Source organism: Ammospiza caudacuta, chromosome 5, assembly GCF_027887145.1.
Source record: "Ammospiza caudacuta isolate bAmmCau1 chromosome 5, bAmmCau1.pri, whole genome shotgun sequence".
Lineage (NCBI taxonomy): Eukaryota > Metazoa > Chordata > Aves > Passeriformes > Passerellidae > Ammospiza > Ammospiza caudacuta.
The window spans coordinates 28614031-28641190 of NC_080597.1; the positions used below are offsets into that span (position 1 = coordinate 28614031).

Genomic DNA, 27160 nt, shown 5'->3' on the forward strand with positions numbered 1-27160 from the left:
GGGGTAGAGTCCCACCTGGCCTTCCTGCAGGTCAGCTGGTGGTTGAAGAAGAACCTGGACAGACCATTCTTTGTGTTTAAACCCAAATCTTAATAAGAGGGAAAAAAAAAAGAGGAAGACCCCTGTGTTTTGTGTCCCAGTGACCCCAGTGTGGCAGTGTCACTCCTTGGGATCTAAAACCCTCTGTGGTGAAGGAAACCTATTCCTAGTGTTTCTGTCTTGTTTTGTGTTACCTTTAGATAAAAATTGCTGAAGCATACTTGCTCCTGGAAATCATCCCTACTACCCAGACTTCCATTCACAGCCTATGGGCATGCTTTCCTTTCCTCTGCTCCAGTTTTGCCCTTCTCTCCTATAACACCCCAGGTCCTCTCCTTGAACCATCTGCTCCCTTTTATCAAGAGTGATCTTAATTTGTCAAGACATGAAATGCTGATTTAGCACCATTCCCACAAACACAGTCTAACAGATTTTTTTTCCTAGTATTCTGTTCTTTGTCTTTTTTCCTATATATTTTCCCCCATTTCTTCTTTTGGTGACTTTTTTTGGGTTTTTTGTTTGTTGTTGCTGTTTTTAATTTTTTTCCCCCTCTTCCCTATGTCCTTTAGCTATTTTTTCTGGTTTTTCTCTCTCCTAACTACATTCCAATTTCTTTCAATGCCTATCACCAAGCTTACACCTTCTCCCTTCTCAGTGTTTCTTACCTATTTCTCTCTTTCTTCTGATTTCTTCCTAACTCTGCCCACATCCCTCTTTCCACTGAAGAGGCGCAGCGTTTGCCGTACTATGCTACCTACTGCCACATACGCCTCCTTATCCATTCGGTCTGCACCAGCCACTACCTGGACATCTTCATCACTTTCATCATCTGCCTCAACGTGGTCACTATGTCCTTGGAGCACTATAACCAACCTGTGGTGAGTGAGATCATGGAGATAAGTCCTGCCTCCAGACACTCATTTTGGTACAGCTCTCTGGTGACCGCTGCCCACCAGCATAAATAGGACACTTGGGTGTCTCTAAAAACTACTGTTAAAGTTTCGTAGGAATTAGTTTTGTAGTAGGCAAATTTGTGTGAAGATTTTCATGTGTATCCAGAAAGGTAGTTCCTACTCAGACACTTGTTATCCATTAAAATCCATAGAGAGAAAGTGTCTGAGGAAAAGTCAAGCCCCTAGAAAGCATGGTGCAATAAGTCTCTGTGCTTTATATTAGTAAGTGGATATGTGGGTCACCCAAATTTAGCTGCCTGCTCTGCTTTTTATTTTTCCCTTGTTCCTAATAGGAGTGGTGGAAGCAGCAGTGTCCTGGGAACTTCAGGCTTTGCATCAGATTTCCAAATGTCAGCCCAATTCCCCTGCTATGTGGCCTCAGCTGAGAGAACCAGAGGGGCTGGTTACATGTCATGGGATGGTCCATCTTTACCAAGCCACCTTTTCTTCATAAGAAAAACTGCAGGGCCAAAGTGCTGAGCAGAGCCTCTCTGAGCTGCAGGGTGTGGTTCCAAATACAGCACCTTGGAGGCCAAATAAGTTTTTCACTTTGCTTGAGTACAGACCATGTACCTCTCAGTGTTGCGGCAAAGCTGCAGATTCTTTTGGCGGGAAAAATGTGTACTGCACATATCAAAGGAGCCTTTTACTTCCATATGTAGATAGAGCATTCATCATGACATCTGCCCAGCAACATTTCAGTTTTCTCTTCAGAAGACCCTTGGTTTAGGTGACAGCTCTGGTGTCTGAACAGAATGTCTGAGGTAACTCAGGCTTTGATCAGGGGTTGCATCTCTCCTCATTAAAATCTATTGCCAGGCTCCTCCTGTTTCCTGCCCACCTTGCCCAACTGCCCAGCTCTCATCTTTCCCTAGATGGTACCCATTTTTATATTTCAGGAACTCTAAACTTTTATCTGTTGGTGTCCTCACATCAGATGTTTGCTCCTCAACAAGTCACTAGTCTTCCTTACTCTTCAGCTCCTTTCCCTGGAACACAGCTCCACCCAAGCCAGCCTGCTGTCAGGCTCTGTTAAACAATCTTCTCAAAGCACTTCAAACCCTTCCAGTACAAAATGCCACCAAAAGCTGCCCACTGCTCACACTGGTTCTTGGTGGTCATGAAGGGGCAGCATGTAAAAGAACCAGAAATCAAACAGCTCAGAGATGTGATGTGCTGGCACCAGACCGAGGCACAGCAGAGATGACCTGAATCCACACCCAGAGTAGCCTCTGTGCTTCACTCCTGGTTGATAGCTATGCCAGTGCCATTAACAATGGTCATTGAGGTGGCACAGGCTACTGGCAGAAGAAAAGCCTGATGGCATTTTGTGGATTCTCTTGCAATAGCCTCTTCCTCCTGATTATGCTGAACAGTACAGAAGAAAGGAGCAGTAATTGATCCTCTGAACTGGTCCCATCTCTGATGAGCAGAGGGGCTGGATGGTGGTTGCCCTTAGTAGGCGACCTCCACATTCAAGTAGGTAGGAAGCGTGGGGCCACTTCCCCACCCCACCACAAATATCTGGGGCAGCTTCTGCACCCAGGATGAGTTCGTGACATTTAGGAGAGTCCCCCACACAGGGGGGTTATGTGTTTAATGTTGCTTTTGCCTCAATTCTTTTCCTTGTCTTTCTGTGGCAGTCCCTGGAGACCGCCCTCAAATACTGCAACTACCTGTTCACCACTGTGTTCGTGTTTGAGGCAGTCCTCAAGCTGGTGGCATTTGGTCTGCGACGATTCTTCAAAGACAGGTGAGCAGAGGGTTGTCAGCTGTGGCTGTGGGACAGCTGGGTTTGGGGTAGAAGTTTGGGGATGGTGCCCTATTTAGACCATGAAATGGTGGCAGAGTGCTCTGACTGCCTCCCAGTTCTGCACCGCATGGACCTCACCTCATCCTCCACAAGGTGCAATGCCTAGGCAATAGCAAGAGTTGTCCAAAAATTGCCTCTTGGTTGCAGTCTGCTGGTTAGGCTAGAAAGCAAAGGAGATGAGGTTAGAGCGAGACATTTTTTTTCCTGCCCTTGAGGCAAACTGTGAGCATGCAAACGCAGAACATATATAGCAAAGTTGATTCAAGGTAGCAAGGCCGTAAAAAGCTGAGCCCATTAGTCAAAGCGTAGCGCCATAGTAACACAGCTCCATGCTTTAAAATCAGCCTGGCTTGCCTCTGGCTGCTCAGGGTGTGTGCAAAGTGAATCTCTGTTTCTCTGGAAAAGCCCATATAGGCTGACTCAGAGCGGGCCTTGAACTCATGCGTAAGGAAATGTTTAGGATGAAGTGGAGACAAGTACCTTTCTTTTTCAGGAAAATGGAAAAACTCTATCTTCGTTTATTCTGTTCAATTTTTCTCCTAAAGGTGGAACCAGCTCGATCTGGCCATTGTGCTGCTGTCTGTCATGGGCATCACATTGGAAGAGATTGAAATCAACGCTGCTCTCCCAATTAACCCCACTATCATCCGGATCATGAGGGTGCTGCGAATCGCCCGGGGTGAGAGAGATGCTGGCCAGAGCAGAGTGCATGTGGCCATTGAGTGCAGCTTGGTGCCACGACTCATTGAGCAGTGGCTGTAAAATTGTGAGCTTGCCCTGTCCCCAGCCCTCGAGGAGCCTCTGGGGTGTCCTTCATCACATCCCAGCAGGGATTCTAGGATCTAGGATAGCCCAGAAGCTCAGGCTTTCTGGTTCCCTGGGAGATGAAACACTGGGAGCGTGGGCAGATCATGTGAGAGCTGAACTTTCTCTGTTACTCATTTCTAGGGCAACTATAGTAGTGGTGTGGGGAGCAGAGGCCACTGAGCAGGTTGAAATTTGTGAGGTAAGGGGGTGGCCAAGGTGTGACAAGATGGCATAACAGCAATGGCTGAAGGGAGAGAAAGTGATGGAAGGAAAAATCAAAGCAGAAGGACAATTAGGACACACATTCCTGGGAAGAAGCATGTGGCTGGAGTGTCTGGGTGAAGCAGAAGCAACCCAACAGACATGGGTGGCAGAAAGAAAATATTTAGTAAAAAGGATGTCACCTTGAAGAGAAGGAACAACTGGGGTTGTACCATCAAAAGCAAGAAGAGAAATGAGGGGAAAATCCAGTTTTTCTAGGGGAACGAGATACAGGACATCTGTCTTGTGCTACTGTTATTAGTAAGTCACACAAAGGATGCCTCTGAGCTCAGTCTGACTGACACTTCTCTTGTGCTTGTTGTGGCAGTCCTGAAGCTACTGAAGATGGCCACAGGAATGCGAGCGCTGCTGGATACAGTTGTTCAGGCCCTGCCACAGGTAAAACATTTTCCAAAAAGACTCTCCTCTTCTGTCCCTTTTTCCAAAGGGTTGATTCTTGTGGGGTCTCAGAGGTGGTGTCTACAGTGGTGTGTAGGCAACTGCCTGCAGGTCATGTCCAAGTTCTTGTGTCTTTCCTGGGGTTACAGCTCACCTCACATCTCTCTTCTCCAGCATGTGAAAAAATAAGGCTTGACCCCTGGATAAGGGTAGGTTTCTTCCCATCATGCCTAGCTAGTGTCTAACTGTTTGCAACTAGTCCTTGGCTCCTTTCTCCCCTCTCCATAAGAAGGAAAGAATGATTGGAAGCCATTTCAGGACGAAAGGACATCTTTCCATCACTGCAGCTCTCACCCGTCCCCGAATGTGTCACCTTTTCCCTCCTTTTTCATTTGCACTCCTTTTCTAGCCAGTGCTTCCCCCTTCCTATTTTTTCTTCTTTCCTCCTCTTGGATCCCTTTGTGTTTCTGAGCAGCTCATGCATGAGAAGCAGTGACACGCTGTGTTGTGGCTCACACAGCCGGCAGTTAAGTGTCTGCTGCAAGACATCGAGACAGAAGGATCTCATGAGCTGTGAGTGGCAGCTGCTCCCAAACGAGATGCTGACACCATGCTTTACACAGGCTTCGAGCCCACTGTGAGCATCCTCCGTGATGGATGAGCAGTCAGGGAGTCTGGTCCCCTTCCTTTTGGGTAGTTGGGGGAGAATTGTTAAGCAAGGAGTAATGGCACCAAGTGGCTCTGCCGATCATACATCAGACCGGTCCCTTGGCAGGCCCTGAGAAGGCAGCTCTGCTGCGTGATATCAAAATGCACAGGCATTTGTCAGTTGATTTATCAGCTAATGTGCCAGTGCTGGTGAGTGATGATGAGCTGGGAATCAATCTGAAAACAGCATGAGTAGTTACCCAGGGAATTTACTTCTGGTGTGGGTGACAATAAATGTCAATCTGAATTAGTGGAATATGATGGCACAAAAGTGAAAAGGAAACTCTGTGATCTTTTATGGATCCTGAGCTCTGTCTGGTCTTCCATGCTTTTTATTAAGCAATATTTATTTGTGATTCATTATAATAATAGTAATAACAACAATATTAATAATTCATTTGTAGGATATACAACATCATTCAGGATAGTTGTGGGCTGAGATACACTGGACAATAGAAGGAAGGGGAGATAAAGGATGGTCTTAGTGCAGGCAGATATGGAATGTAAATTTTTATTAGTTTTTTATTAGCTCTGCTACCACAGACTGGCTCAGTGCAGCTTCTTTGCACCTTGCTCTTTTCCATTCCAGGAGCCACAACAGACAATTTTTCTCAGGAAAGGATCTGGGACAGAGCAGGTCTTCAGATCCAGTGTCTGCATGTCTGTGGCATGTTTATTCTGAAACCCAGATAAATGCACACAGATATTAAGAAATAGTATCCAGAAACTGTTGGTAAGAGGACACTGCAATATATTTGCACTTAAATGATGAGATTCAACTTCTACCCCCAAAATACAGATAATAAATAAGAGAGGAAGAAATATTCATATCCCTGTCATGTAGACAGAAAAACAGAGTCATCAGACAGTAAAGTGCTTTGCTCAAGATGGCAAAGAACACAGCTGGGACCTGTGAGTTTCTGTTTCTGGTCCTAGCCAAAAACGACAAGTATATTGTTCCATACTTTTTCATTTTTGATTTTTCCCATTTGCCTGATGCTCCTTTGCTAACCAAGTTTGTAAGCCAGGTTTTTTGGAGGTCAGTAATACCTGCCTCAAAGCAAGCAAATATCTGAAAGTTTGGTCTCTAGGTATTCCCTGGAAGATAATAACAAGCAGTACTTAATCCCTCCAGTATCAAAGCCTATGACTTCCTATTGACTAGCTTTTGCTGCTTCCTATAACAGGTTCGCTTTGATTAATAAAGTTGTGTAGCAGGGATAAAAAAATCCCTTCATACTTATAGTTGCTTATATAAAAATCTGAACTTCAAGGTCTAAAATCCACCAGTTTCAGCGTTAAAAGAATGAATCTAGTCTCCATATTTTATACACCGGGTCTTCGGGGGACAATTGAATCATCTGTAATATTATTCTCTAAGATTTATTGGCTTTGCCAAAAGAAGTAGTTTAAAATAAGCTGTCCTTTCCCTTGCACTTTCTCCTCTTCCTGACCTTTCTCTTTTTGTTCCTAGAGCACAGACTCAAATCAGGGATTTTGGCTTGCTAATGGCATACAAGGCATCTCAAGTTGTCCTGTTTCAATTCCCTTCCTGTCTTTGTTACACTGCAGCAGTTCTTAATAGTGAATACAGCTTTAATTTTAAAGAGCCCTTTGGAAATGTAGTCCTTAGCTAAGTTTTATTAACTTCCTTTTCTTAACGCCCTGTAGACACAGACCCAGCAGTGTGCTTTCACAGCATTTACTATGGTGTCTAATTTAGTCATCAGAAATAATTCCTTCCAGTGAGTATATAGGGAGCCAGGATGTGGCAGTCCAGGGGAGTGGGTGGGCTGAATCATTTATTTCTCTCCTGAATTTGGATGGCACAGCAGTTGCAATGACTAAATTAGATTCCTGAAGTGATGCTCCTAACGTAGGCCCAGTGACCACATGCATTCAGACCAGAAACCGTTTGGTGTTTCAAAAAACCCATTAAGTCCTTAATTTTTCCATGCCTTCTCTTCCCACCTTCCTGCTCCTCCCCCAGCCCTGATGGCAACTGGATCCATTACTGAACATTGCTCAACTGTTGAGCAATTGTTTGGTTGCATTTGTATACCGGGATTTCACTTCCTTCAGACCTGGAAATGCAGAAACACTTTCTGTACAGATGAAATAGACTTTGGGATAGGCTGATGGTGCCTTTGCTTTTAGGTGGGAAACCTTGGACTCCTTTTCATGCTCCTCTTTTTCATCTACGCTGCTCTAGGAGTGGAGCTCTTTGGAAAATTGGGTAAGTCTCAAGCAGGCCATGCTTCAGTGTGAGCCACAGACAGGTTGGTTAGGGTTTCTCAAAATCAGAACTCTTCAATTAAGGGACTGAGTTATTGGATGCACTTCATTCTCCCTTATGCATAATTGATGTAAGAGGAATTTCCCTCTAAACTGTTATCCTAACAGGCTAACAAAATAAGAGCAGCCTCCGTTTTCTCTTACATTCTTAAACATTTGCTTTTCCTGCACTCTGTCCCTAACATTGCATTCAAGATTACAAGAAGAAGTTTGTAAAATCTTATTTACATCTCTTGCCATGGAATATTGATCAAGAAGAAAGGCAGGACAATGACATGCTGGGAGGATCCCCCTGAGCAGCAGTTACACTGCCTGATATCCTGGAGCTGGGCCATCAGGGATAATTCCATACTGATGGCTAACAGCCAACTGTTGGGCAGGGTGCTGACACCATTCACTACCTGAGCTCTTCAGATTGTGAGTCCATGTTGTTGGTCTCAGGGCTGGTAGTGTGTCCTCTCCTGAGTGTTGTGCCCTGCACTCCCCTTGTTTTTCAGTGTGCAACGATGAGAACCCCTGTGAGGGCATGAGCCGCCATGCCACCTTTGAGAACTTTGGGATGGCCTTCCTCACACTTTTCCAGGTGTCCACGGGTGACAATTGGAATGGGATCATGAAGGTAACTGGGACTTGGAGGCAAGGATCTCCAATTTGTGGGGAAAGAGAAATTCTGATGTGTGGTCTGTTCAGCAGAGGTTGGGCTAGCAAAGGGAAGGGGAACAGAACACAGAAGCTGGGTTGCTAGATAAGGTCCCTGCTTGGTCCAGAGTCTCTCTCCCCACTATGGTAACTCATGCCTTGGGCTCGTCTAGTCCTGGAGACATCTGATTGAGAAAAGTGCCAATTTTCCTTGGGAGGAACAAGAAAATCATTTAGGCTGAGGGACTATCCAGTGTAGTCAGGACTGCACAGGACATGTGTGTTGGACAATGGCACTCATCTGCAGAGCTACCAGGAAAACACAAAATAAATACTTCCTTCAGAGGACATGGAGAAAGGAAAAGTTCTTTCATCACAAATGGTGCTTTTGAGAATAGATGGGAGAAGGCAGTACCAGCCTGCTCATTTTTGGTCTTGTTTACATATGTCTGGCTATGGTGGCAGCAACATGTCATGGTCTGAAAGTTTGCTTCATATGCCTTTGGATGGTTTTTCTCTGAAGCAAACAGTATATGAACAGAGAGTATCCTAGATTCTTTGGGGAATTATGCCAAAAGACATGGGGTGAGAGAAGTGTCTGCCTTGTTCTTTCCATTAGCATCAGTGTTTTTTTGACAGAGAGAACAGCCAAGTTTCTGTTCTTACTTTAGTCTTTCCTTCCTTCCATGGTTCCTTCTCAATCCCAACTTCCCCTCAAGGATACCTTGCGTGACTGCAGCCACGATGACCGGAGCTGTCTCAGCAACCTGCAGTTCATCTCCCCACTGTACTTTGTCAGCTTTGTGCTCACAGCCCAGTTTGTTCTCATCAACGTGGTGGTAGCTGTGCTCATGAAACATCTCGACGACAGCAACAAGGAGGCCCAGGAGGATGCAGAGATGGATGCTGAGCTTGAGATGGAAATTACTCACGGGCTGTGCTCCCACAAGTCAGGCTCTCCAAATTCAGGACAGGGAAAAGGAGCAGGAACAGGAGGAGGAGGTGGTAGAACAGAACCCGAAGGACATCTGTGCATGAGATGTTACTCTCCAGCCCAGGTGAGTACACCTTTGAACTTACTAACCAGACTGCAGCAAGGAGCTGTGGGCATTAGCTGGGCAGCTCAGATGATTCAGGGCTTAGCAGTAGCAGAGTCTTCCACCTCAGGGTGAAAGGTTTGCTTTCAGCAGTAGACTTCTGAGTTGATAGGATCATGTAGGGACAAGGCTATAACAGCAGTGTGTCCTGTTCATTGTCATCATGGTGTAGGAACCTGAGGGCCAGCAGAGGAGGGATGGAGCAGATCAGCTAAAGGTGTGACAGGAGCAAATTTGAGAGGGGAGCTCAGGAGAAGAGTGCAGGAGAAATGGCAGATCAAGAGTGAGTGACTCCAGCAGAGCTGGAAGGGAGACGTGAGCACTGAAAGTGAGTGAAGACTGTCCCTCCTTATTATTTTTTTTTTCATTGAACTCTGGCACCTTTACACACGTTGTGGAGCAAGATGCTGCTCCAGATGAGTCAGGGTGGAGAACCCAACCCCAAATTCACATGAAACTTGAAAGCAAAAAACTCGACATTCTTAAAATGATCTCTCCCATCCTCCCCCCTTTCTTGTCCCCTAGGAGAACTTATGGCTGGACAGTGTCTCTTTAATTATTAAGGACTCCTTCGACGGGGAGTTAATGATCATCGATAACCTATCGGGCTCCGTCTTCCATCATTACTCCTCGCCGGCCATGTGCGAGAAGTGTAACCATGACAAGCAAGAGGTAACCTGCGTACGAGGATGTGTGAGGGGACTCTTCCCCCCAGACCTGCACACCCACGGGCCCGCAGGTCATCCCATGTGTGCTCCTCGCTGTAGATTGTGTAGACAGTAGAGCTTGTGGATCTGTGTTTGTTATCTGTTGTGAAGTGCTGGTACTGCCTCTAGTACAGGCCTGCCCTCCTCAGCCACACGTGGATGTTTGAGGTGGTGGAAAAGTGAGATGTGACAGGAATCGTGTCAGGAGGGACTGAATCACCTGTAGAGAAATTACTATGAAGGCATCCCTTGGCAGCTCTTGTTGTGTTCCATTCTGCAAGAAAAGTCTAGGTTCAGGCTCACATTGGATAGAGGACTCTAAGGATCTCACCCCAATGAGATCACTCAGGAGCAATTCAGTGGGAGATTTAAGCTTGTGTTTTGTCCTGATTTTAAGCACGTGCTTGCTTATTCCCTATTGAGGCCAATCAGTTAAGCACATGTTTAAATGCTTTGTTGAATAGAGTTTTTGAGCAAGGATTGGTTTGTGTTGAAAACCAGTTAATTAGTTTGAGCAAAAACTAAATAAAAGTGAGCCCACTGAAAAAGTTTGTTAGCTGACAAATGGGTTTTGGGCTAAGAGCAGGACCAAATGGCTTAGACTTGAGCTGCTAAAGTTGGTAGAGGCTCTGGAAAACTCCTTTCCAAGCAATTCGTCTTTTCAGGTTGTGAAAAAATAGGAGGAGCAAAATAGTCTGGGAAGGGTTAGGTGAGTAGCAGAACTAATTTGGTTCTGAAATAATTTTATTGTATGTAGGTGCTCTGATTTTGTGTGGTCAGACTTGTAGCAGTAGTGTGGCTCTTCTGAAATTGGTACATCAGTGGCAAACTTCACCCTCTCTTTCCCCGTAACTGAGTGGATATGTTGTTATAGCTTAAAAAGAAACAAGGGAAACTTGGGGAAGGAACTCTTATTGGCAGGTCATTCTATGCATGTTTGAAGAAAGCAATATTTTTTTTGCTCTCTGATGCCTAGTTCTGATGCTCTGATATTTTTTCAGTTTCTCAGCTGTCTGCTTTTCCCCATTGCTTCCTTTTGAAACTATCAAAATGCAAACATTGCTGTAGTTTATCCTTATTGAGACACTTTGCAAATGAATTCTGCATTAATGCAACCAAATAACTAGTTTTCAATTAAAGGCAATTTTCACTGCTTTGCTTAAGTCTTTATGTTCAGCAATTGGTGCTCAGCTTTCTCAGCAAATGAGGTCTAAGGCAGTCCAGAATGATTGCCCCCAAGTCAAGTCATTTGCAGCTAGTTTGTTACATTTGAAAACCTCACAGATAGTCTTCAGTATCCCGCCTACGAGTGAAGACAACAACCCATTTTCTTACCTTTCCAGCAAAGAAGCTAGATTAGCAAAATCTTCAAATGCAGCCCACAGCCAGAGCAAAGAATTTGATGTAATTATCACAACTGAAAAATTATTCTTAGATCATACTTTCTAATAGGTGTTATAGAGCCATAAATTGCTTTCAAAAATGATATTTCAATACATCTAAAATGTGGAATTGAAAAGAACTTACCTATGCAAGAACGGGTTTAGTAATAAAACACAAATGCTTTATTTTGGATTATATGAGTCAAAATGATACCTTAGGATTTTAAGCCAGGACTGACCATGATGTTCTCGTCATATTTCAAAGTAGAAAAAAGAAACTGAGGAAATTTAAATGGTAAATCACTACATGGAGTCATAGCTAACATCACCAATGCACAGAGTCATTAAATTATACTGTACTCTGGTACATCAACATACCCAAATGAGCATTGTACACAGACTGAATTGTACAGTCCCAGAAGCAATTGACAGCAATTTATATAGGCAAAACTATTTATCCAGTGCTCTTAAGTGTGTGTGTGTTAGAAAAAAACAATATGCTTACTGTCCACCCAATCAGCCTTAAACCACCCTTCTGACAAAAATCACATATTAGGTAGAAATGTCCCCTCCAATTTCATTGGTAGTTCAATTCACCAAGATGATGAGCACAGCAGATGGACACAACATTTAATGTTAATATGTGCTAAGCTTTTTGTGTCATTGAGCAGAAGTGCTCAGTGGTTTTCCCAATTATGCTCCTGATACTTAATTTTCAAACCAATTATTTGTACAATTAAGGATTGTTGTGATCGTGGGTCTGTTCCTAAAGATATATCTGCAAGTAGTTGTTTTCTAAGGGATGCGTGTGCATTGTTCAGTATCTCAGGCTGATGCTCCTGGCAGGTTTCATGGATTGGGATCTATTCAACAGCCCTTTCTTCCTCACTGCAATTAAAATTGTCTTTTTGTTCCTCATCTTTAGTCAGCAGATTTAAAAATATTCTGCTGTAAGGGAAGCAAAAAGATCAGAACCTCCTTTTTCATGGTGCTAAACTCTTCTCTTGCCATTTCTATCCTTTCACTCTTGGGATGGTTGACAGACTTCTCTACATGGATGTCTGAAGTGTGTTTAGCCACAGTAGGAGTTTGTCAGTGAGCACCAGTGAAATATGTTTTCACACCTGCAGTTTATTTAGGTTATGACATTGTTGACTGTGGGTTTTATGTAGATCTCAGGGTGGTCAGAATTTTCAAGCAAGTGGTTCAGTGACAAAAAGACTGTTCTGGCTTTTGTTGAAATCCTTCTTTATGGATGGCAAAGGTAGTCACAGATGCTACCACATGTCATGTTCGCGTCTCTACAAGCACAGCTGTAAGCCTGCTTTGGTGTAGCAGGCACTTGGGAGAGTAATAGATGAGTACACACATTAAGTGGCATGAATGAAGACTATGCTTCTCTGCAGGAGTTGTTGCTGACTGGTGCCCGTGTAGCATCCCTGGCATAAGTTCATTGTGGGCTCTCTGTGCGTTCGCGCTCTCAGGAGCAGTTGTTGGTTTTGGGCTCTCTCCATGGTTGAACGGCACCATGTTCCTGTGTCAGAATAACACCTCAAATAAGGATGTCATTTGTGCACTTTATTTAAATCCAGCTTCAGGTTTTCATTCTGTTTGTTTAAAGTTCATTATCCCTCAGATGGAGACCTCTTCCGGTCTCTGGCATTGGCAGAAACCACTAAACTTCCAGCTCGAAAGTCATCTCTCCAAATGTTTCACCTGCTGTCATGGTGCAAGAGCTGTAGCTGCCTCTTGCAAACACAAACACATGGCCAGAAGCTGTTCTGACTGAGACAACCCAGAATACAGCTCTCAAGACTTAGCTGCTGGTGGTGCAAACTTCTGGCACTCCAGAGACCAGTGATGGAAATCCAAGCACAGGAGGGACAGATTAACAGCTTAGGCTGGTAGAAAAATATGCTTTTCAGGCAGTGTGAGAAAGAGTTGTCAAGCAGAGGGGATTTAAAAGCTTGGAGGAAAAAGGATGGGAGAGGGGCACATGTGGTATGAAGCAGGCCAAAAGATGAAGCAAGGTCAGGCATGGGACTGGAGCAGAGCTGAAGCACAAGAATGAGAGAAATGCAATGGTCAGACTTCCTTTCAGAAAGCAAGAGAGCTCAAGTGTGGGTGTGTGGGAGGGGGCTGAGTTCAGAGATGGAGAACAGAATGGAAGACGGTGTTAGGTAAGATCTTGGGTAGGTTAGAGGAGAGGGGAAAGGCAAGATGCAGGAAAGCTGGAGAGGAACAGGGTTTCAGTAACGAAGGTAAGAGAATATGAAAAGCATGATACTGGCATGGATTGCAAAAGGCATGACTTTCCTTGGAATGAAAGCACCTTCATGTTTAAGCAGGGCTGTCTGTGGTGCCTTCAGAAAGAAGGGTCCACTCTTTATCCCTCAGCAGAGCCAGCTGCCCTGTCACCAGCCTGAGGGACCCCTCTGCCTGCCTGGCTTTATTTGCAGGGCCTTGGGCCAGCTGTACCGCTCTGACAGACACAGGACTCGTTCCTCCAATTCTGGCACTAGAGGAGCATGGACTAATAGCAGCCTGCTTGCAGATCATATATTCAACCTTTCTTTAAAAGTGAATTCTCCTGCCCAGCCCAGTTCTGGGTTAGGCAGCTCCTGATATATCCAAGGAATATAACCTAAAATTGATTTTGGGTCTACAGGCTCTCACTTATCCACCATCAACAGTGTGACTGCTTGAAATGTGGATTCCAGGCATGACCTGTAACAGCTCCTTTCCCTTCCTGCAGGTCCAGCTGGCTGAAATGGAAGCATTATCCCTCAACTCAGACAAGTCCTCTTCCATCCTTCTAGGAGATGAGTCAGACAATCAAAACACTGCTCAGCTGAATCCTAAGGAGATCAAGGTTAGCCTCAGTCAGCCATGGGCATCCTACACCCTGTGCTGTACTTATGCCCCTGCTCATTTCAGGTGTTCTGTATTCATCCAGGTGTCCCCTGCTGAGCAATATAATTCTGGTCATTTTTCAAGAGCTTCTCCATAGAGACATATTGTGGAATAGGATTTGAGGAGAACAAAAAATACATGTATTTGAAAGTTCTCTTCACTACTGTTAGTAACTTCCTCTGAATTAGTCAAAAGGCGATTTGGGCTGGAAAATTGAGCATCTCTTAGCTAGGTTGAAGTTATTATCAGAATCTTCTTCTTGAGGCTTTGAAAAGTCTGCTTGATCATCTTCCATTAAATTTCACTTTGTCCTCGCTTATTTTTTCCAGCAGGATGGCCAGGACAACCCTGACTCCACTGGGGCAGACAATCTGGGGGAATGCCTGCTTCCAGCATCCAGTGAGGATGGCTCTACAAACCCGGAGAGTTACTTGTGTGAAATGGAGAATACACCTTTCGACTCAGTTCAGTCTTGGCTAAAGCATGAAATTAGCAAAGGTGAGCAAGGCTCTCATTCTCCAGGTCTGCTGAAACTGTGGGTTGGCTCAGCTCTGTTTCTCTCCTGCTTTCCCTCTGCCAGGGGGAGAGATAATGTGACTTGGGGTTACATTAACCAAGAATTAGCTTTCAGCTTGCTAATTTGCTTCAGGAATGGGGGGAGGAGCAGTTCCTTCATTTTTGTTGCTAGTTTTTATATCTTCCCTCAGACGTGACTCTGTGCAATACTGTGAAAGTGCTGATCTCCATTTGCAGCAGTGCACAGTCAGAAGAGAGTGGAGACAGAGTCTCCTGACATGCCAGCTGGATGAACACTCAGCACAGAAAAACTCTGCTGCCCCCTGAGACCAAGTAAAGGTTCAGGGAACACATAACACACGTCTGCCCTTGGTGGAAGTGCTCCAGTTCTACTCTTGAGCATGCCCTGGTGCCCTGTGGTCCCCAGCTTTCCCAAACCACCATTTAATTTATCTCCCTTCATCCCTTGCCTTGCAGGATCTGGGATGAATGTCCTCTGGCAGCAATACATACTTGAATCAAGGCAATATAGCTCAGCATTCCTCTGTGAGAGCAACAGCAGAGCTGGCCTGAGCTGTGTTAGGTCTTCCTGATCTGGTGCAGGTTTTTGTGCAAAAAGTGGGATCCTTAGTCTGAACACCAGACTGAGGCTTCTTGGCCAGGAGTGCATGTTCCTGAATATCCTTTGTTCACTGGACCTGAGACTTTGCTCAGTGTAATAGCAGCAAAGGCACAAAATAAAATCAGAGGACTCTTCAACTTTTTTTTTTCCTTCTATTTCTGTTCTCCTCCCTTTTCTTTTGATGCTGTCAGTCCCTCCCAGCCCCTTCTCTCCAGGTGCATCTTCCCCTCTGTTACCTGTGCCAACAGAATTTTTCCACCCAGCCATCTCTGCCACCCAAACAGGGCCTGAGGAAGTCTCATGTCCACACAACCTTCCTAAGATCTCTCTGCAAGGCTCGTGGGCATCACTGAGATCTCCAGGTGTGAACTGCTCACTTCTCCATCAGGTGAGGAAGCCTGCTCCTGTCTGCTAGGAAAACTCAATTTTCACATCCCACCCAAACAGAGGGGGCTGAAGAAGGAGGAGGGCAGAGGAAGGAGAGAGGCAGCTGTGCTCTTGGGCTGGGTAGCCTGGATAACCTGGGTCTGTAGGAGCACAGTGGACTGCAGAATGCAGAAGGGTAGGGGAGGAGAGAGCGTAGTACAGCAAAGTGGTCTTGGATAGCTCTCACCCCATGAAGTAATTTGTTCTTCTGCTTTGGATCAACAAATAGTTTGACAGCTGCAGTGGGCCCGACATGAAGATGAAATCACATCACTCTGTAGCTCCCCCCTGGCTCCCTGGCACTGGGTGTGCTGCAGACACCTGTGTGCACAGCAGCCATGGTGTGGGCCAGGGAGGTGACAGCTGCACAGCCTCCTCAGGTCCCCTTAACACTGTGACTCCAAATCATGCTCCTTCTCTCTTGGAACAGGCTTCTTCCCACCTGCATCCTCCACATCCCTGAGTGCCGATCCACACACAGTGTCCCCAAGCTCACTGTTTTGCACTGCCCACTTAACTCTCACGTCCCAGAAAGGTGCCATCTCTTTCTGAAAAGGCAGCTATTTCTCACTAACAAAAGAGAAGAATAAAAGCACTGGGGGGATGTCAGGTGTCTCTGAAGTGCAGAAGATGCAGAGATTAAAGCCCAGTAGAAATCCCTGTTATTGTTCTTGGAAGATACTCCATGAACAGGGGCACTCTGTTCCAGACAAACTGAAAAAATAAAATCTATATATGACAGACACTGTTGGCACAATACAAATGTGTATAAATTCACCAAGGATAAATTTAGCCTTGGTCTGAGATTGAGTTGTTGCAGTGTTGAAACCTCTGCTAAAATTGACACAAAAGAGGTAGAGCCCTGGAGCTGGCACACCACTGGGACAAAAGTACTGAATTGTTGTAAAGGAGAAATTAGTAAACTTCTGATTATTTGACACAGACTGTGTTGAATATCTATGGAGACTGCTTCAGGAGACTGCTTCCAGTCCTACATGCATCAATCCCAGTGCAGTGTCCCAGTGATGATCACACAGTGCAGACCAATTTCCTAGAAACAACTAAAATGCAGCTTAACTAGACGAGCCCGGATACAAGGAAATTAAGGCTGTTTCCTCTTCCTGCTGGAAGGGGACTGCACCTTTGTACCCTAAATGCAAGGGTAGCTCCTGCTAGTGCTGGTCAAAAGACCCATGGGGCCTCTTTTCTCTCCCCAGATACTGCTGATTTTTTTAAATGAGAGGAGGTCTGCACAGAAGCTCCTTGATTCCTGTGCAGCTGATAGATGTGTCCCCATGTGTGTGGCAGGTTTATAGGCAAGCCATGAGTGAGGACCCACAGGGAACCTTTGCTCTGGTGCCTCCTGGACCATCAGTGCTCAGGGAGAGCACAGTGGTGGGGGCTGCAGGGCTCAGACACAGCACCCCTTCCCTTTGGTGGAGCACTTCTTGTGGGAGGGTAGATTCATTCTGAATCCTTTCCTCTTCCTTGCCCAGAAAGAAATCCCATGGCAGGCTGCACGGCTAGTGCTTTGAAGCACTGGTTGGTTTATGGCTCCCTTCCCACGGAAAGAAGAGAGGAATGGAGTTTTCCCCCTTTCTTTAATGGTGGCTTATTTTCACACCCCTAAGTACCCCCAAAACCAAGAAGGCAAAGTCGCTTGCCCATCTCCTTCCTGAGCACTGTGTTTTCGTGCTCTGCTCCCCAGCCCCCCGAGAGCGACACGTCGCTGGACAGCCGGAGCAGCAGCTCGGCCGGCAGCCTGCAGACCACGCTGGAGGACACCAGCCTCAACCTCAGCGACTCTCCGCACTGCGCCCTGGCCCTGCCGGTGGCCTTGTGCCCCGTGCCGGCGCCGGGCACCCAAAGACCCCTGGCAGCGGCCCTGTCCCCCGCCTCCCGCCGCCGGAGCCTGCGGGGCCGCGGGCTCTTCAACCTGCGGAGCCTGTGCCGCCACCAGCGCAGCCACAGCAGCGGCGGCAGCACCAGCCCCGGCTGCACCCACCACGACTCCATGGACCCTTCGGACGAGGAGGGGGCGGGCAGCAGCCTGCGCGGCGGGGGCAACAACAGCGAGCCCTCGGAGACGCTCAGCAGCCTCTCGCTGACCTCGCTCTTCTCGCCGCCGCCGCCGGCGCTGAGGCTGGTGAAGAAGTGCAGCAGCACCAGCAGCCTGCAGGCCAGCCCCTCGCCCCGCCGCCCCGCCGCCCACCACGCCAAGCCCTTCTACACCGTCGACCCTCGGGGCTTCCTCTCGATGCCCTCCTGGGTGACGGACTTCTGCAAGGACACCCCCTCGGCCAGGGAAGGAACGGAGCCGGGTGGCCCCGGCAGACTGGGGACAGGGGGCCGCAGCTCCCCGCTCCCTTCCGAGCTGGAGCTGGGGGACGGAGTCAGCAAGAGGAACAGATGAGGGTCCCTGAGGTGCAGGGAGGGAGCATTCGGCCGCTGGCATGGGGAGCATGTTTCACTAGCTTCTCCTTGGCAGCAATTCCAAAGGATTTGCAAGAAAAAGAAAACAGGCAAACAAAAAATTATAAATATATATATATATACGTAAATATATATATATATAGAAAGATATATATATATATATATATAAAATAAATATTCTGGTACCGTACCTCAGAGGTGTGGGAGAGTGCAAGCAATACGGGAACAGTCCTGCCCGAGGGCAAGACCTGGGTCATGACCCCAGAGACTATAGTGACAAGAAAAGGCCATGGGGCTGGCAGGGACAGGACCCTCCAGCCAGGTGACTGCTATGTGGCAGCTGTTCAGTTATATACATATACATATATAGAGAGATTGATTTATTTATTTTTTTTACTGAGAGATTATGATTTTCAGAAAGTTCTAAGGAGGAACAAGAGAATGGGGGGGCCTGAGGGAGCTGCTACACCAAACTGTGAGGGTGGGGTGAAGGGAAGCAGGGTAAGCGCCAAGAGAAGAGCATCTGGGGCTTCCTGGTGTGTTTCTGGGAACTTCTTTATTGTCCATGCTTCCATTTCCAAGGTTAAAAATTGTGGGCCAGATCTTCAGGATGAGCGTAAATTGGCAAAACATGCTGTTGGTGTAAAGCAGCAGAGTTCTGGCTTGAGGTGAATTCATGCTGATTTACAGCAGGTGAAAATCTGGCCCCAGCAACAGAGAAAAGCAAATAGCCATGGACCACAGGGAAACGTTTTGAGGTGAAAAGCCTTGCTTTGAAGGGAATGTGTGAACACAGCGGGCATGCTCATAGAAGGAGGGATGGAGGCTACATGGCTTATTTTTGTTGTTGTTTTGTGGATTTGTTTTTTTCATTTTCCAAAGAAGGAAAATTACAAGGGGAAAAAAATTACAAGGCTCATGGGGATATTTGGAGTGGGAGAAGTAGGCTGGAAGGGAAGGGGGACGTAAAAAGGGGAGAGGAAATTGAACTTTTCCCCCTTTTATTTGCAGTAATTGTGATATTTTATTTTAGAAGCCCAAAGGTGCAAAAATTATCCCTAGAGAAACCTATCTGTTATTTTTGTATCTATAGCTATATATATTAAAAGAATACAAAACCTAGAATATTAGAAAAGACATAAAAGCAAAGGGGGCTTCAACAACACAAAACACAGTCAGTCCCTTGACTGAGGGCTAACCCTGTTCCAAGTTCCAGTGGGAAGACCCTGCAAGGACATCCTCAGCTCAGTAGTGGTTGTCTCCTCCCTAGCATCATCCTCCGGCATTTTCCTGGTTTGCATCAGTGTAGCTGGGACCAGAGTCCTAATCAGTGCCAGCCATGGGCATGGAGAGCAGCAAATATTGGTTGGAGAGTGTGTGTGTGTTTGTGTGTGCATGCCATTGTGAGGATGCTGATGTGTGCTGTGCCCAGGCCAACTGGCTCACCAGAGAGCTGCAGCTCTCCTTGTGTCTGCCTGGCAGGGCAGTGGGAGTGGGGAGGATTGTGGAGAGTGAGGGCAGAGCGACCCCTCAAACCATGACCTGCCTCAGGATCCAGGATTCTGTTCAGCATCATCCTCTCCCAGTGTGGTTGCAACAAGGCTTCCAGAGGCTGCAGCCCTCCTTGCTTTTCCAGTGGTACAACTGCACAAGTCTCCTTTCTGGCAGGGCCAGCCTGGATCTCCTCCTGAAGCAACTCTAAGGCTTTGTGCCCTTCCCAGATTTGCAAGTGAGTAGGAAAACCAACCACCCAAGGGGAACAAAGGATTTTGGATGTCACGTCCCACCCCAGGGATATTCCACTCAGGTGTGTCAGAGAAGACAGACTGGGAAGGGCAGCAGGGAGATGATAGCAGCCTAATGGAGACAAATGTTTAGAGTACTGAGGAGAAGGAGCAGGGCTCCCTGTCCCATTTTTTTCCATCAGACCAAGAGGACCTCTGCAGCCCTCCCAGAGGTCTCCCAGCTGGCATATGAAGCATTGTGAAGAGGGCAGCACAAAAGATATTCTGATTTTATTGTGACCTGTCTGACTTTAAAGCAGCTGCTGCATCTTACAAACCAGGGTTGTAAAAAGCGAGCACATCACTTGGGACCAGCAGCCAGGAAAAGGATGATTACTGTGGGGACTTAATTCATTTGCTCTGTTGCAAATGTGCATGCTGACTGCAGGGAGGTCAGACCTGTGAGTAGGGGACAGGAGAGCCTGGGTCCTTGTCCTTGCAGAAAGATGCAAATACAGATTTATTAAAGCAATAATAAGGGTCTTTAAATGCTTTTTTTGCACTGGTGGTTCTTTGAGTGAGTTGCCCCTGCTCGCTGTCCCGTGGGCAGAGAGGAGGGACACGACACATGGCTTCACATCCTCAGGGAAGGAAGTCGGTCCCTAAATGGCTGAACCATGAACTTGGGTTGCACAAGGCTTCCACCCAAACCCAGAGCTGCTTTGAAGCCAGAGGTAGGGTTTACCAGAAAACCCAAAGAGTTGAAACCCATCCAAACCCCAGACACTTCAATGCACAGAATGCTCCTTGGAAGTTTGTCATAAGAGAACACAGAAGTGGGACTCCAAGCTGTCCTGGCAGTTGTATGGGCTGTGAAATGTCTCAGCTGAGCAATGGGAGAGACATTAGAGACTGGTGGAGTGCTAGAAATTACCCCAATATTTGATCATGAGAGAAACATGGCCTGCACTTGGGATAGCTGGGAGGGAAGAAGGGTATAAAGATGGTGGCGGTGACCTCATGGGGTGACTGCAGCCCCTTGGATGGATACCTCTAGGCTTATTCCTGGTTGTCCCTGGAAGTGACATCTTTGTTTCTCCTGTGGTTTGGGGTTTATGGCAATCCTTCTGCTCTGCAGGATGTCTCCCCTTCACGTCCCAGCAGGGTCATGCCACCTCACCCACCTCCTTGCAAAAGGGCTTTCACCCTCCCCTCTATGACTGGAGAAAAAGGCTTCTGGTTTAGGAAGGAGGTTGCCATGGAAACAGAAGGCTAGATTATCCTTAAAGAATATTTTGTCTCTTTCTTTTAATTATTTACTTACTGTTTCAAAGAAGCAGAAAACATCTATCCTTCCCAAAGAGGAGGCAGAACACTAAGCCCCAGCAAGAACTTTGTGGTTTTTTCCTGGGGATTTCTGCAGTGCTTCAGGTTGTGCAGCTTCTCCTGGCAAGAGCTGCCTTTCCCAGCTTTGCCTGCCTGCCTGCACACAAAACTTCTGTCACACCCACCCACCTCCCAGACAACACCTGAGGGCACCTTAGGATTTGCCCAGCATCTATTCAGCCTCTAATACTCCCCACTTCCCACAAGGGACTGTACTACAGGCAATTCCTGCCAGGGTGCTCTCTGCTGTCATTAGCCTGATATTGCTCTCTTTTGTTCATTTGGAGTTTAGGGGTTTTTTTTGTTTTGTTTTGGAGGTTTTTGTGAGGCCTGTGTAAAGGACTGCACACCACCAGCCCTCTGTGAAATTCTTATGAGCTGAGCAGGACTTGGTGGGAGGGGAGGAACTGAAAACATTATTGAGCAGGAAAATAATTTTTGAAATAGAAGAAACATAAAGCAGAAAACCTTGAAGCGTTTCAAGGAATTTTGTATTTTTCCCACCAAAATGGCTCTCACATTCAAAATGCTTCCAAAGGTCATCACACACAGGCATTGTGGCCTGATTGGCCTCTGGTGACTGAATCCTCAAGACCCCAGGCCAGCTGTCCACCTGATGAGGCACTGAAGATGAGTCCCAGGCAGTGAGGTGCCTGCAGGAAATACGCCCTGCACATCCACTGTACAATGAGAGAAAAAGTTGTCCTAATACTGGATCAGAAACAGAGATTTATTTTTAGCCAATGTAACTAAAAACTCAACATTTATTATGGAAGATATGGAGGTAAGTGGCTTGGGTTCACTTGGGTTCATCACAAGAATTTCACAGAGGAGGAAAAATTAAACCCTCTGGATTTTTTAACTAGCTGTGATACAAAACACAGTGAACCTCGTAGGAAGAGCTTGGTACCTTGCAAAGTCAGGCACCTGGATGTCTGCCACCCAGTTCAGTTTATCTATATGTGACCTGACTTTCCAAGTGCCTCCCTTCCCTGCTCTTCACGAATACTTTATGAGATCTGCCTTGCTTCTCCTTTTTTCCATGTTGTTTTTGTTCCTTGCTAGGGACTGGTTTCCAGTAGGAACTCACTATCTCCATATCTTCGAGTTATCACTCATTTCTTCCACCTCATTTAGATATATATATATATATTTCTTCTCTAGCACTTTTTCCTTCTTCTGCATATTTCCAAGCCCTCTTTACATTTCCTGAGATCCTGCCGCACAGGAGCTGGAGCTGGCAATCTGCTATCCAATATTTATGCCTCCCAGCCACTTCTAGAGCAGATGTGCTCAGTTTACAGGGAAGGAGCTCTCCCCCCCACCAAAACCAGCATCCCAGACACTGGTTTGCAGCACACCTCTGCTTTTGCTCCAGCATCAGCTGCAGCAATAAGCACTAACAATCTGCCCTTCCCCTTATGCCAGCGATGGGGTTGCGAAGATGAGCTGTCCGCAGGGTTTGTTCTCAGCCTTGCTTTGCGTGTCAGCAGCGCTGCTGAGCATCTTTCATGCCCATGGCATCAGTAAGTGCAGGGAGGACTCTACACCTCCTGCAGTTGCTCCCATAAGCAGCTGGGCTGTTGCCATGAAAAGCACAGCAGGCTCCAGCTCACACTCCCCCTTTGCTGTGCAGTGCTGTGGACGCAGAGGAATACAAATCTTTTTCCTTAGTGGTTTTGTCTGTAGTCACCAAAGTCGACAGATACGACTCTGTCTCATGGTCCACAGAGCAGAATGATAGCAGAGGGAGAGGTACTGTTTTTCCAAGGACATTTTCAGAGACCAGGGCACTTTAACCTTCTGTCTAATGCTGCTTTAACTACCTGCATTATTTTGGAGAACTCTGAAAGATGCTGCAGCTGTGTTTTGTTATTTTGTTCTGTTCTGATTCTGGTTGCTGGGGCAGTGTCAGTGCACATAGTGCACCACGCAAATGAAGCGGCTCTTCCTGCAGCCCTTCCCCTTTCTTTCCTCCAGCTGACTCGTCCTGGATGAAATTTTTGAACTGTAAGTTGCCTGCTTGTGCTGACCACACTGAGGTGGGATTTTTCATAGTTCTGCTGCCAAAACTTTCTTTCTGTTCTTCTATTTCTTATGCTGCTAAGGGAAATAGCACTGTTCCTTCACAAAGTCTGGCAGAGTATCTTCAAAAAGCAGCCACCCAGCACAAGCAGGCAGGGCAGCCACTCTTCCTTCACTCAGAAACACTCAGAGAGGCTAAGATGCTGCTTCAAAACAAATGATCAGTGATACCATGGGCTCTGTGGATGCCAGTCTGAGGAGAAACTATTTTTTAGTGAAACGCCTTTAATCCAAGATTTGCTCTTAAATTGAAAAGTGCCTGTCTAGAAGAGAGCCACCCACACACAAGGAGGAAAAGCATCATGCAAGAACTCAAGGTACGTGGTCCATGCACTGGCAAACATTTTTATTACCCTGCAAGTCCTTGGTATAAGACTTGCTTTTGAGCTATCACAGCTTTGGAGATAAAGCACCAGGTGGATAAAGCACCACCTTTCCTCTAAAACTACCACTGTCATCCTCAGCTGCATCTAATAATTGCTGGGATAACAATGAAAGTGGGTGATCCCATTTCTCCTTTCAATTACTTCACCAACACAGTGAATTTATTTTTTCACTCACACACTTCTTTTCTCGCCTCCTTATCGGAATCATATGAAGGGTTCATTTCAAGATGATACAGACACATATCCTAGTTAATAATAGATATTTCTAAGAAGAAGAGCTGAGTGCAGTGTAAATGGGGTGGTATGGATAAAAGATCTGCTTTTGTGTGTATAATCCCTCTACATACATACAACTACCCCATCCTCCCTGTACATTAATATTTTTTGGTAATTTCTTTGAAATTACCTTACCCTGAATGTAGAGTTAATAACATGTGAGACTGTTAATCATCATTGGCCACTGATTAGTTTCTACTGTTATTGTAAGCCCAGGCATAGGAAATAAATCAGGAAGGTAAAAAAAAAAAAAAATGCAGCCAACAACCAACATGACATTGAATAAAAAAAAAAACAAAACAGAGAGACTATTCTGAAAATCCCTTGGTGTCTGCTCAATATTTATTCATATGCTTCCATAGTCACTGCTGCTTTGTGTATGTGCGTGGGCGCAGGCATATACTTGTTTCAGGGTGGTTGTGGCTCATAAACAGATCTCCCACTGGTCTCTTTTTTCAAGGATATATTAAAGCAGCCCAAACTGCTGACTCGGGACACTGCTCACCAGCAGAGCCCACAGCTCTCAGACAGGCAATGTCTGGGCAGCACTGTCTGTAATGAGTTGCAAAGGTCTCTGCATACCCCAGGGCAGTGAGCCCCATCCAGCCATGTACCCTGGGCCTGGGACAAGGGGCAGCCTCAAAGTGTGGCAGCCTGAGGGGCTGGGCACAGCTGGGCTGCAGCCTGTGCCAGTCCAACCTGCGTCTGTGGGCAGGGGAAAGAGGGGCACTGGGGTGGCAGGGAGATGAGCTGATCATGGCGTGGGGCATGAGGGGACCTGGGGCTGTGGGAGCCCCCACGTGCGTGTTTGTGTGTGTGCACTTGCACTGTTGGGCACCAGCAGGACCCTCCTCGTGCTGTGTAAATTGTTACTCCATCTGCTAATCAGAGCTGAAACTCTGGCACTTCAGCATCATCCATTTGCTCAGGAACACAAAGAGGTCACGGATCCATGTCGAAACATGTTGAAATACTCTCCCTTTTTGGCAAGGATTTTCAGGCGCCTACATTGGGAGGCCAGGGAAATGGCAGCTCTCCCTGCAGTAGAAACCACCAGCGTGCACAGCCCTGGCTGGGGTGGGAAAGCATGGCAGCCACCTTTGCACTGCTCACAGATTTGGAAGGTTAGTTATTGTCTACCAGGTGATGGCTCCATCCCAGCCTGACTGGCAAAAAAACAGCCTTTCCTTTTAGGCTTCTGTGGACACAGCATTTTAATGTTTATTTGTGTCCAGCCAGCCTAGGTAATAAAGAGGTGAGAGGGCCTGAGGGGAATTTGCATAAATGATGGAGAGATCTAAGGGTCTGGAGAAGAAGATCTGACTCCTGGCTTCCTATGGATGATTGACCTTGAGGGACAGGACACACCAGGGGTGCAGGTTTCTCCCCTCCAGCCTCACCCCCACTTGCTGCTGCATTCTTCTGCTCTGTAAATACCGCAGGAATCAGTGCAGCAGCTAATGTGGCATTTTGACATCTGAGGGAGGATTATTTCACCAGGAGTTTATAAACCTGCTTCATCAAAAGCTCAGAGTCAGCAAGCAGATGCCACATTGCAGCCCCTGCCTGTCTCCTGGTGGCAGCCCCAGAGGGACAGGCCCCACGTGCATGGAAAGCAGTGGGGCTGTTGCAGCACTGGATGAGCCCAAGCATGCAGGTAGGGAAGGAAAGAGGCAGCCTGGCTGGTTGTGTTGTTTGCTTTGCACTGGTAATAATGCAGTGGTATCATTTTCATGCTAAATGCTAATTTTCTGCTTTGCTGGCCTCAGAATAGGCTACATTCATATCCTTCATTGCAGCAATTAAAGGGCTGGGTGCTCAAGCTGAGGCACTTGTGATGAGCATGATTTTAATCAGTGTGCATGAGAGAGAAGGAGGAATGTGATGCCTTGCTGCTGCTGTGGGAACATGTGACAGCCCATGAGGGATAGGTAGGAGAGCCCCTACCCTGTTATGAGCATGTATCAGTTTCAGCTCAGCACTGGACAGGGAAGAGCAGGTTTGCCACACCTTCCATTTCTCTGTCTGGTCAGGAATTGCTGTTTGACTTCAGCAAAACATTGGAACAAATCCCCTGCTCCCCTGGCTCATTTTTATAGGCCGTGATACCGCCCTCCAAGGTGCTGTGCACATGGCACAGAGATCCCCAGCTGCTGTGAGACAGGCTGAGCATCACTTGCCTGTCCCCTCCAGTGGGGAGGCAGGGCAGGAGGAGAGGGCCACACACACGTGCAAGATTTCCAGATGTGCCTGTAGGCAGAAGGATGGAATTCCATAGGTCCCTGCTGTGAGACTGCATCTAAGACTGCTTTGCTTGGCTGGGCAGGAGAGTCCATTTGTGAGTGCCAGGAACAGTATTAGATGTAAGTACTTAGGCATTTACACTGTTTGTCTAAATCATAAAGCTCATCCTGCTGGATTTGCTCACACATCCCCTCTGCCTCTTCAGGTGGCTGGAATGTCCCTCCAAAGGGGAACAGGGACTGTGTCCCTTGAATCCTCACTGCTTTGCTTTTCCTCAGTGTGGCTCAGTGACCATGTTTGCAGGGAGGGGACCACCCTGTTGGGTTTCCCAGCAGAGCTGTACCTCTCCCTGCTGCTGCCACAGCACTTTGGAGTCATAGCAGGTAACATGGGTAAAAAACCCTGAGAGGGGGAATGGGGAGGGACACTGGGCTTGGTTTCCCATGTCAAGGGATTTGTATTTGCAGAATATCTGCAGGAAAGGAACATCTAGGGAGAGACCAAACTTGTATCAAAACTGCAGGAGCCACTGGAAGGGGAATAACAATATTTCTGGGACTCTACAAGCTTATCTCTACAAGCTTCCTAAGTCATATTTCAGCTCCTCCTTGAATGTATCCCAATTCCTTCCTACAGGGAAGGGACACCTTCCACTTAGACCAGGTTGCTCAAAGCCCTGTCCAATCTGGCCTTGAATAATTTCAGGGATGGAGCAAGTCCCTGTCTGTGTCATTTCCCCATCCCAGGGCCTACCTACTATTTTTGGCAGCCAGAGGTGGTAATTGCAGACAACATGAAAATCAGAGGAGTGGCTGGTTTTGTTCTCTTCACCAGTTCAGAGAAGATCTTGAATCTTTTCTCTGGATTAGCAACCATATCTCAGTGCCTGTCCTGCTCTCACAGGTAAACTTTATCACAGACATTTGAACACTTACCCTGTTTTTCTGGAGGTTTTAACACTGCCGCTGCTCTCTGGTCAGGCAGAAGGCTAAGTACCCTTTGCAGTCAGTGGCAATCCTGGGCAAACAGCCCCCACATACCTACAGCAC

At 46.7% G+C, this 27160-nt stretch overlaps 1 protein-coding gene across 1 annotated transcript in view; it reads left to right on the forward strand.

Annotated features, from left to right (window-relative positions):
* The window catches only part of CACNA1I (calcium voltage-gated channel subunit alpha1 I), a 149638-nt gene extending 131648 nt beyond the window's left edge, over window positions 1-17990 (forward strand). The window contains exons 25-36 of the mRNA XM_058806118.1: window positions 766-917; window positions 2636-2745; window positions 3351-3484; window positions 4202-4272; window positions 7138-7216; window positions 7773-7894; window positions 8634-8972; window positions 9537-9683; window positions 13856-13972; window positions 14343-14511; window positions 15343-15539; window positions 17286-17990. Coding sequence (XP_058662101.1) covers window positions 766-917; window positions 2636-2745; window positions 3351-3484; window positions 4202-4272; window positions 7138-7216; window positions 7773-7894; window positions 8634-8972; window positions 9537-9683; window positions 13856-13972; window positions 14343-14511; window positions 15343-15539; window positions 17286-17990 — 2342 coding nt within the window. The remainder of the gene's footprint in view (window positions 1-765; window positions 918-2635; window positions 2746-3350; window positions 3485-4201; window positions 4273-7137; window positions 7217-7772; window positions 7895-8633; window positions 8973-9536; window positions 9684-13855; window positions 13973-14342; window positions 14512-15342; window positions 15540-17285) is intronic.
* The last annotated feature ends 9170 nt before the right edge of the window (window positions 17991-27160 follow it).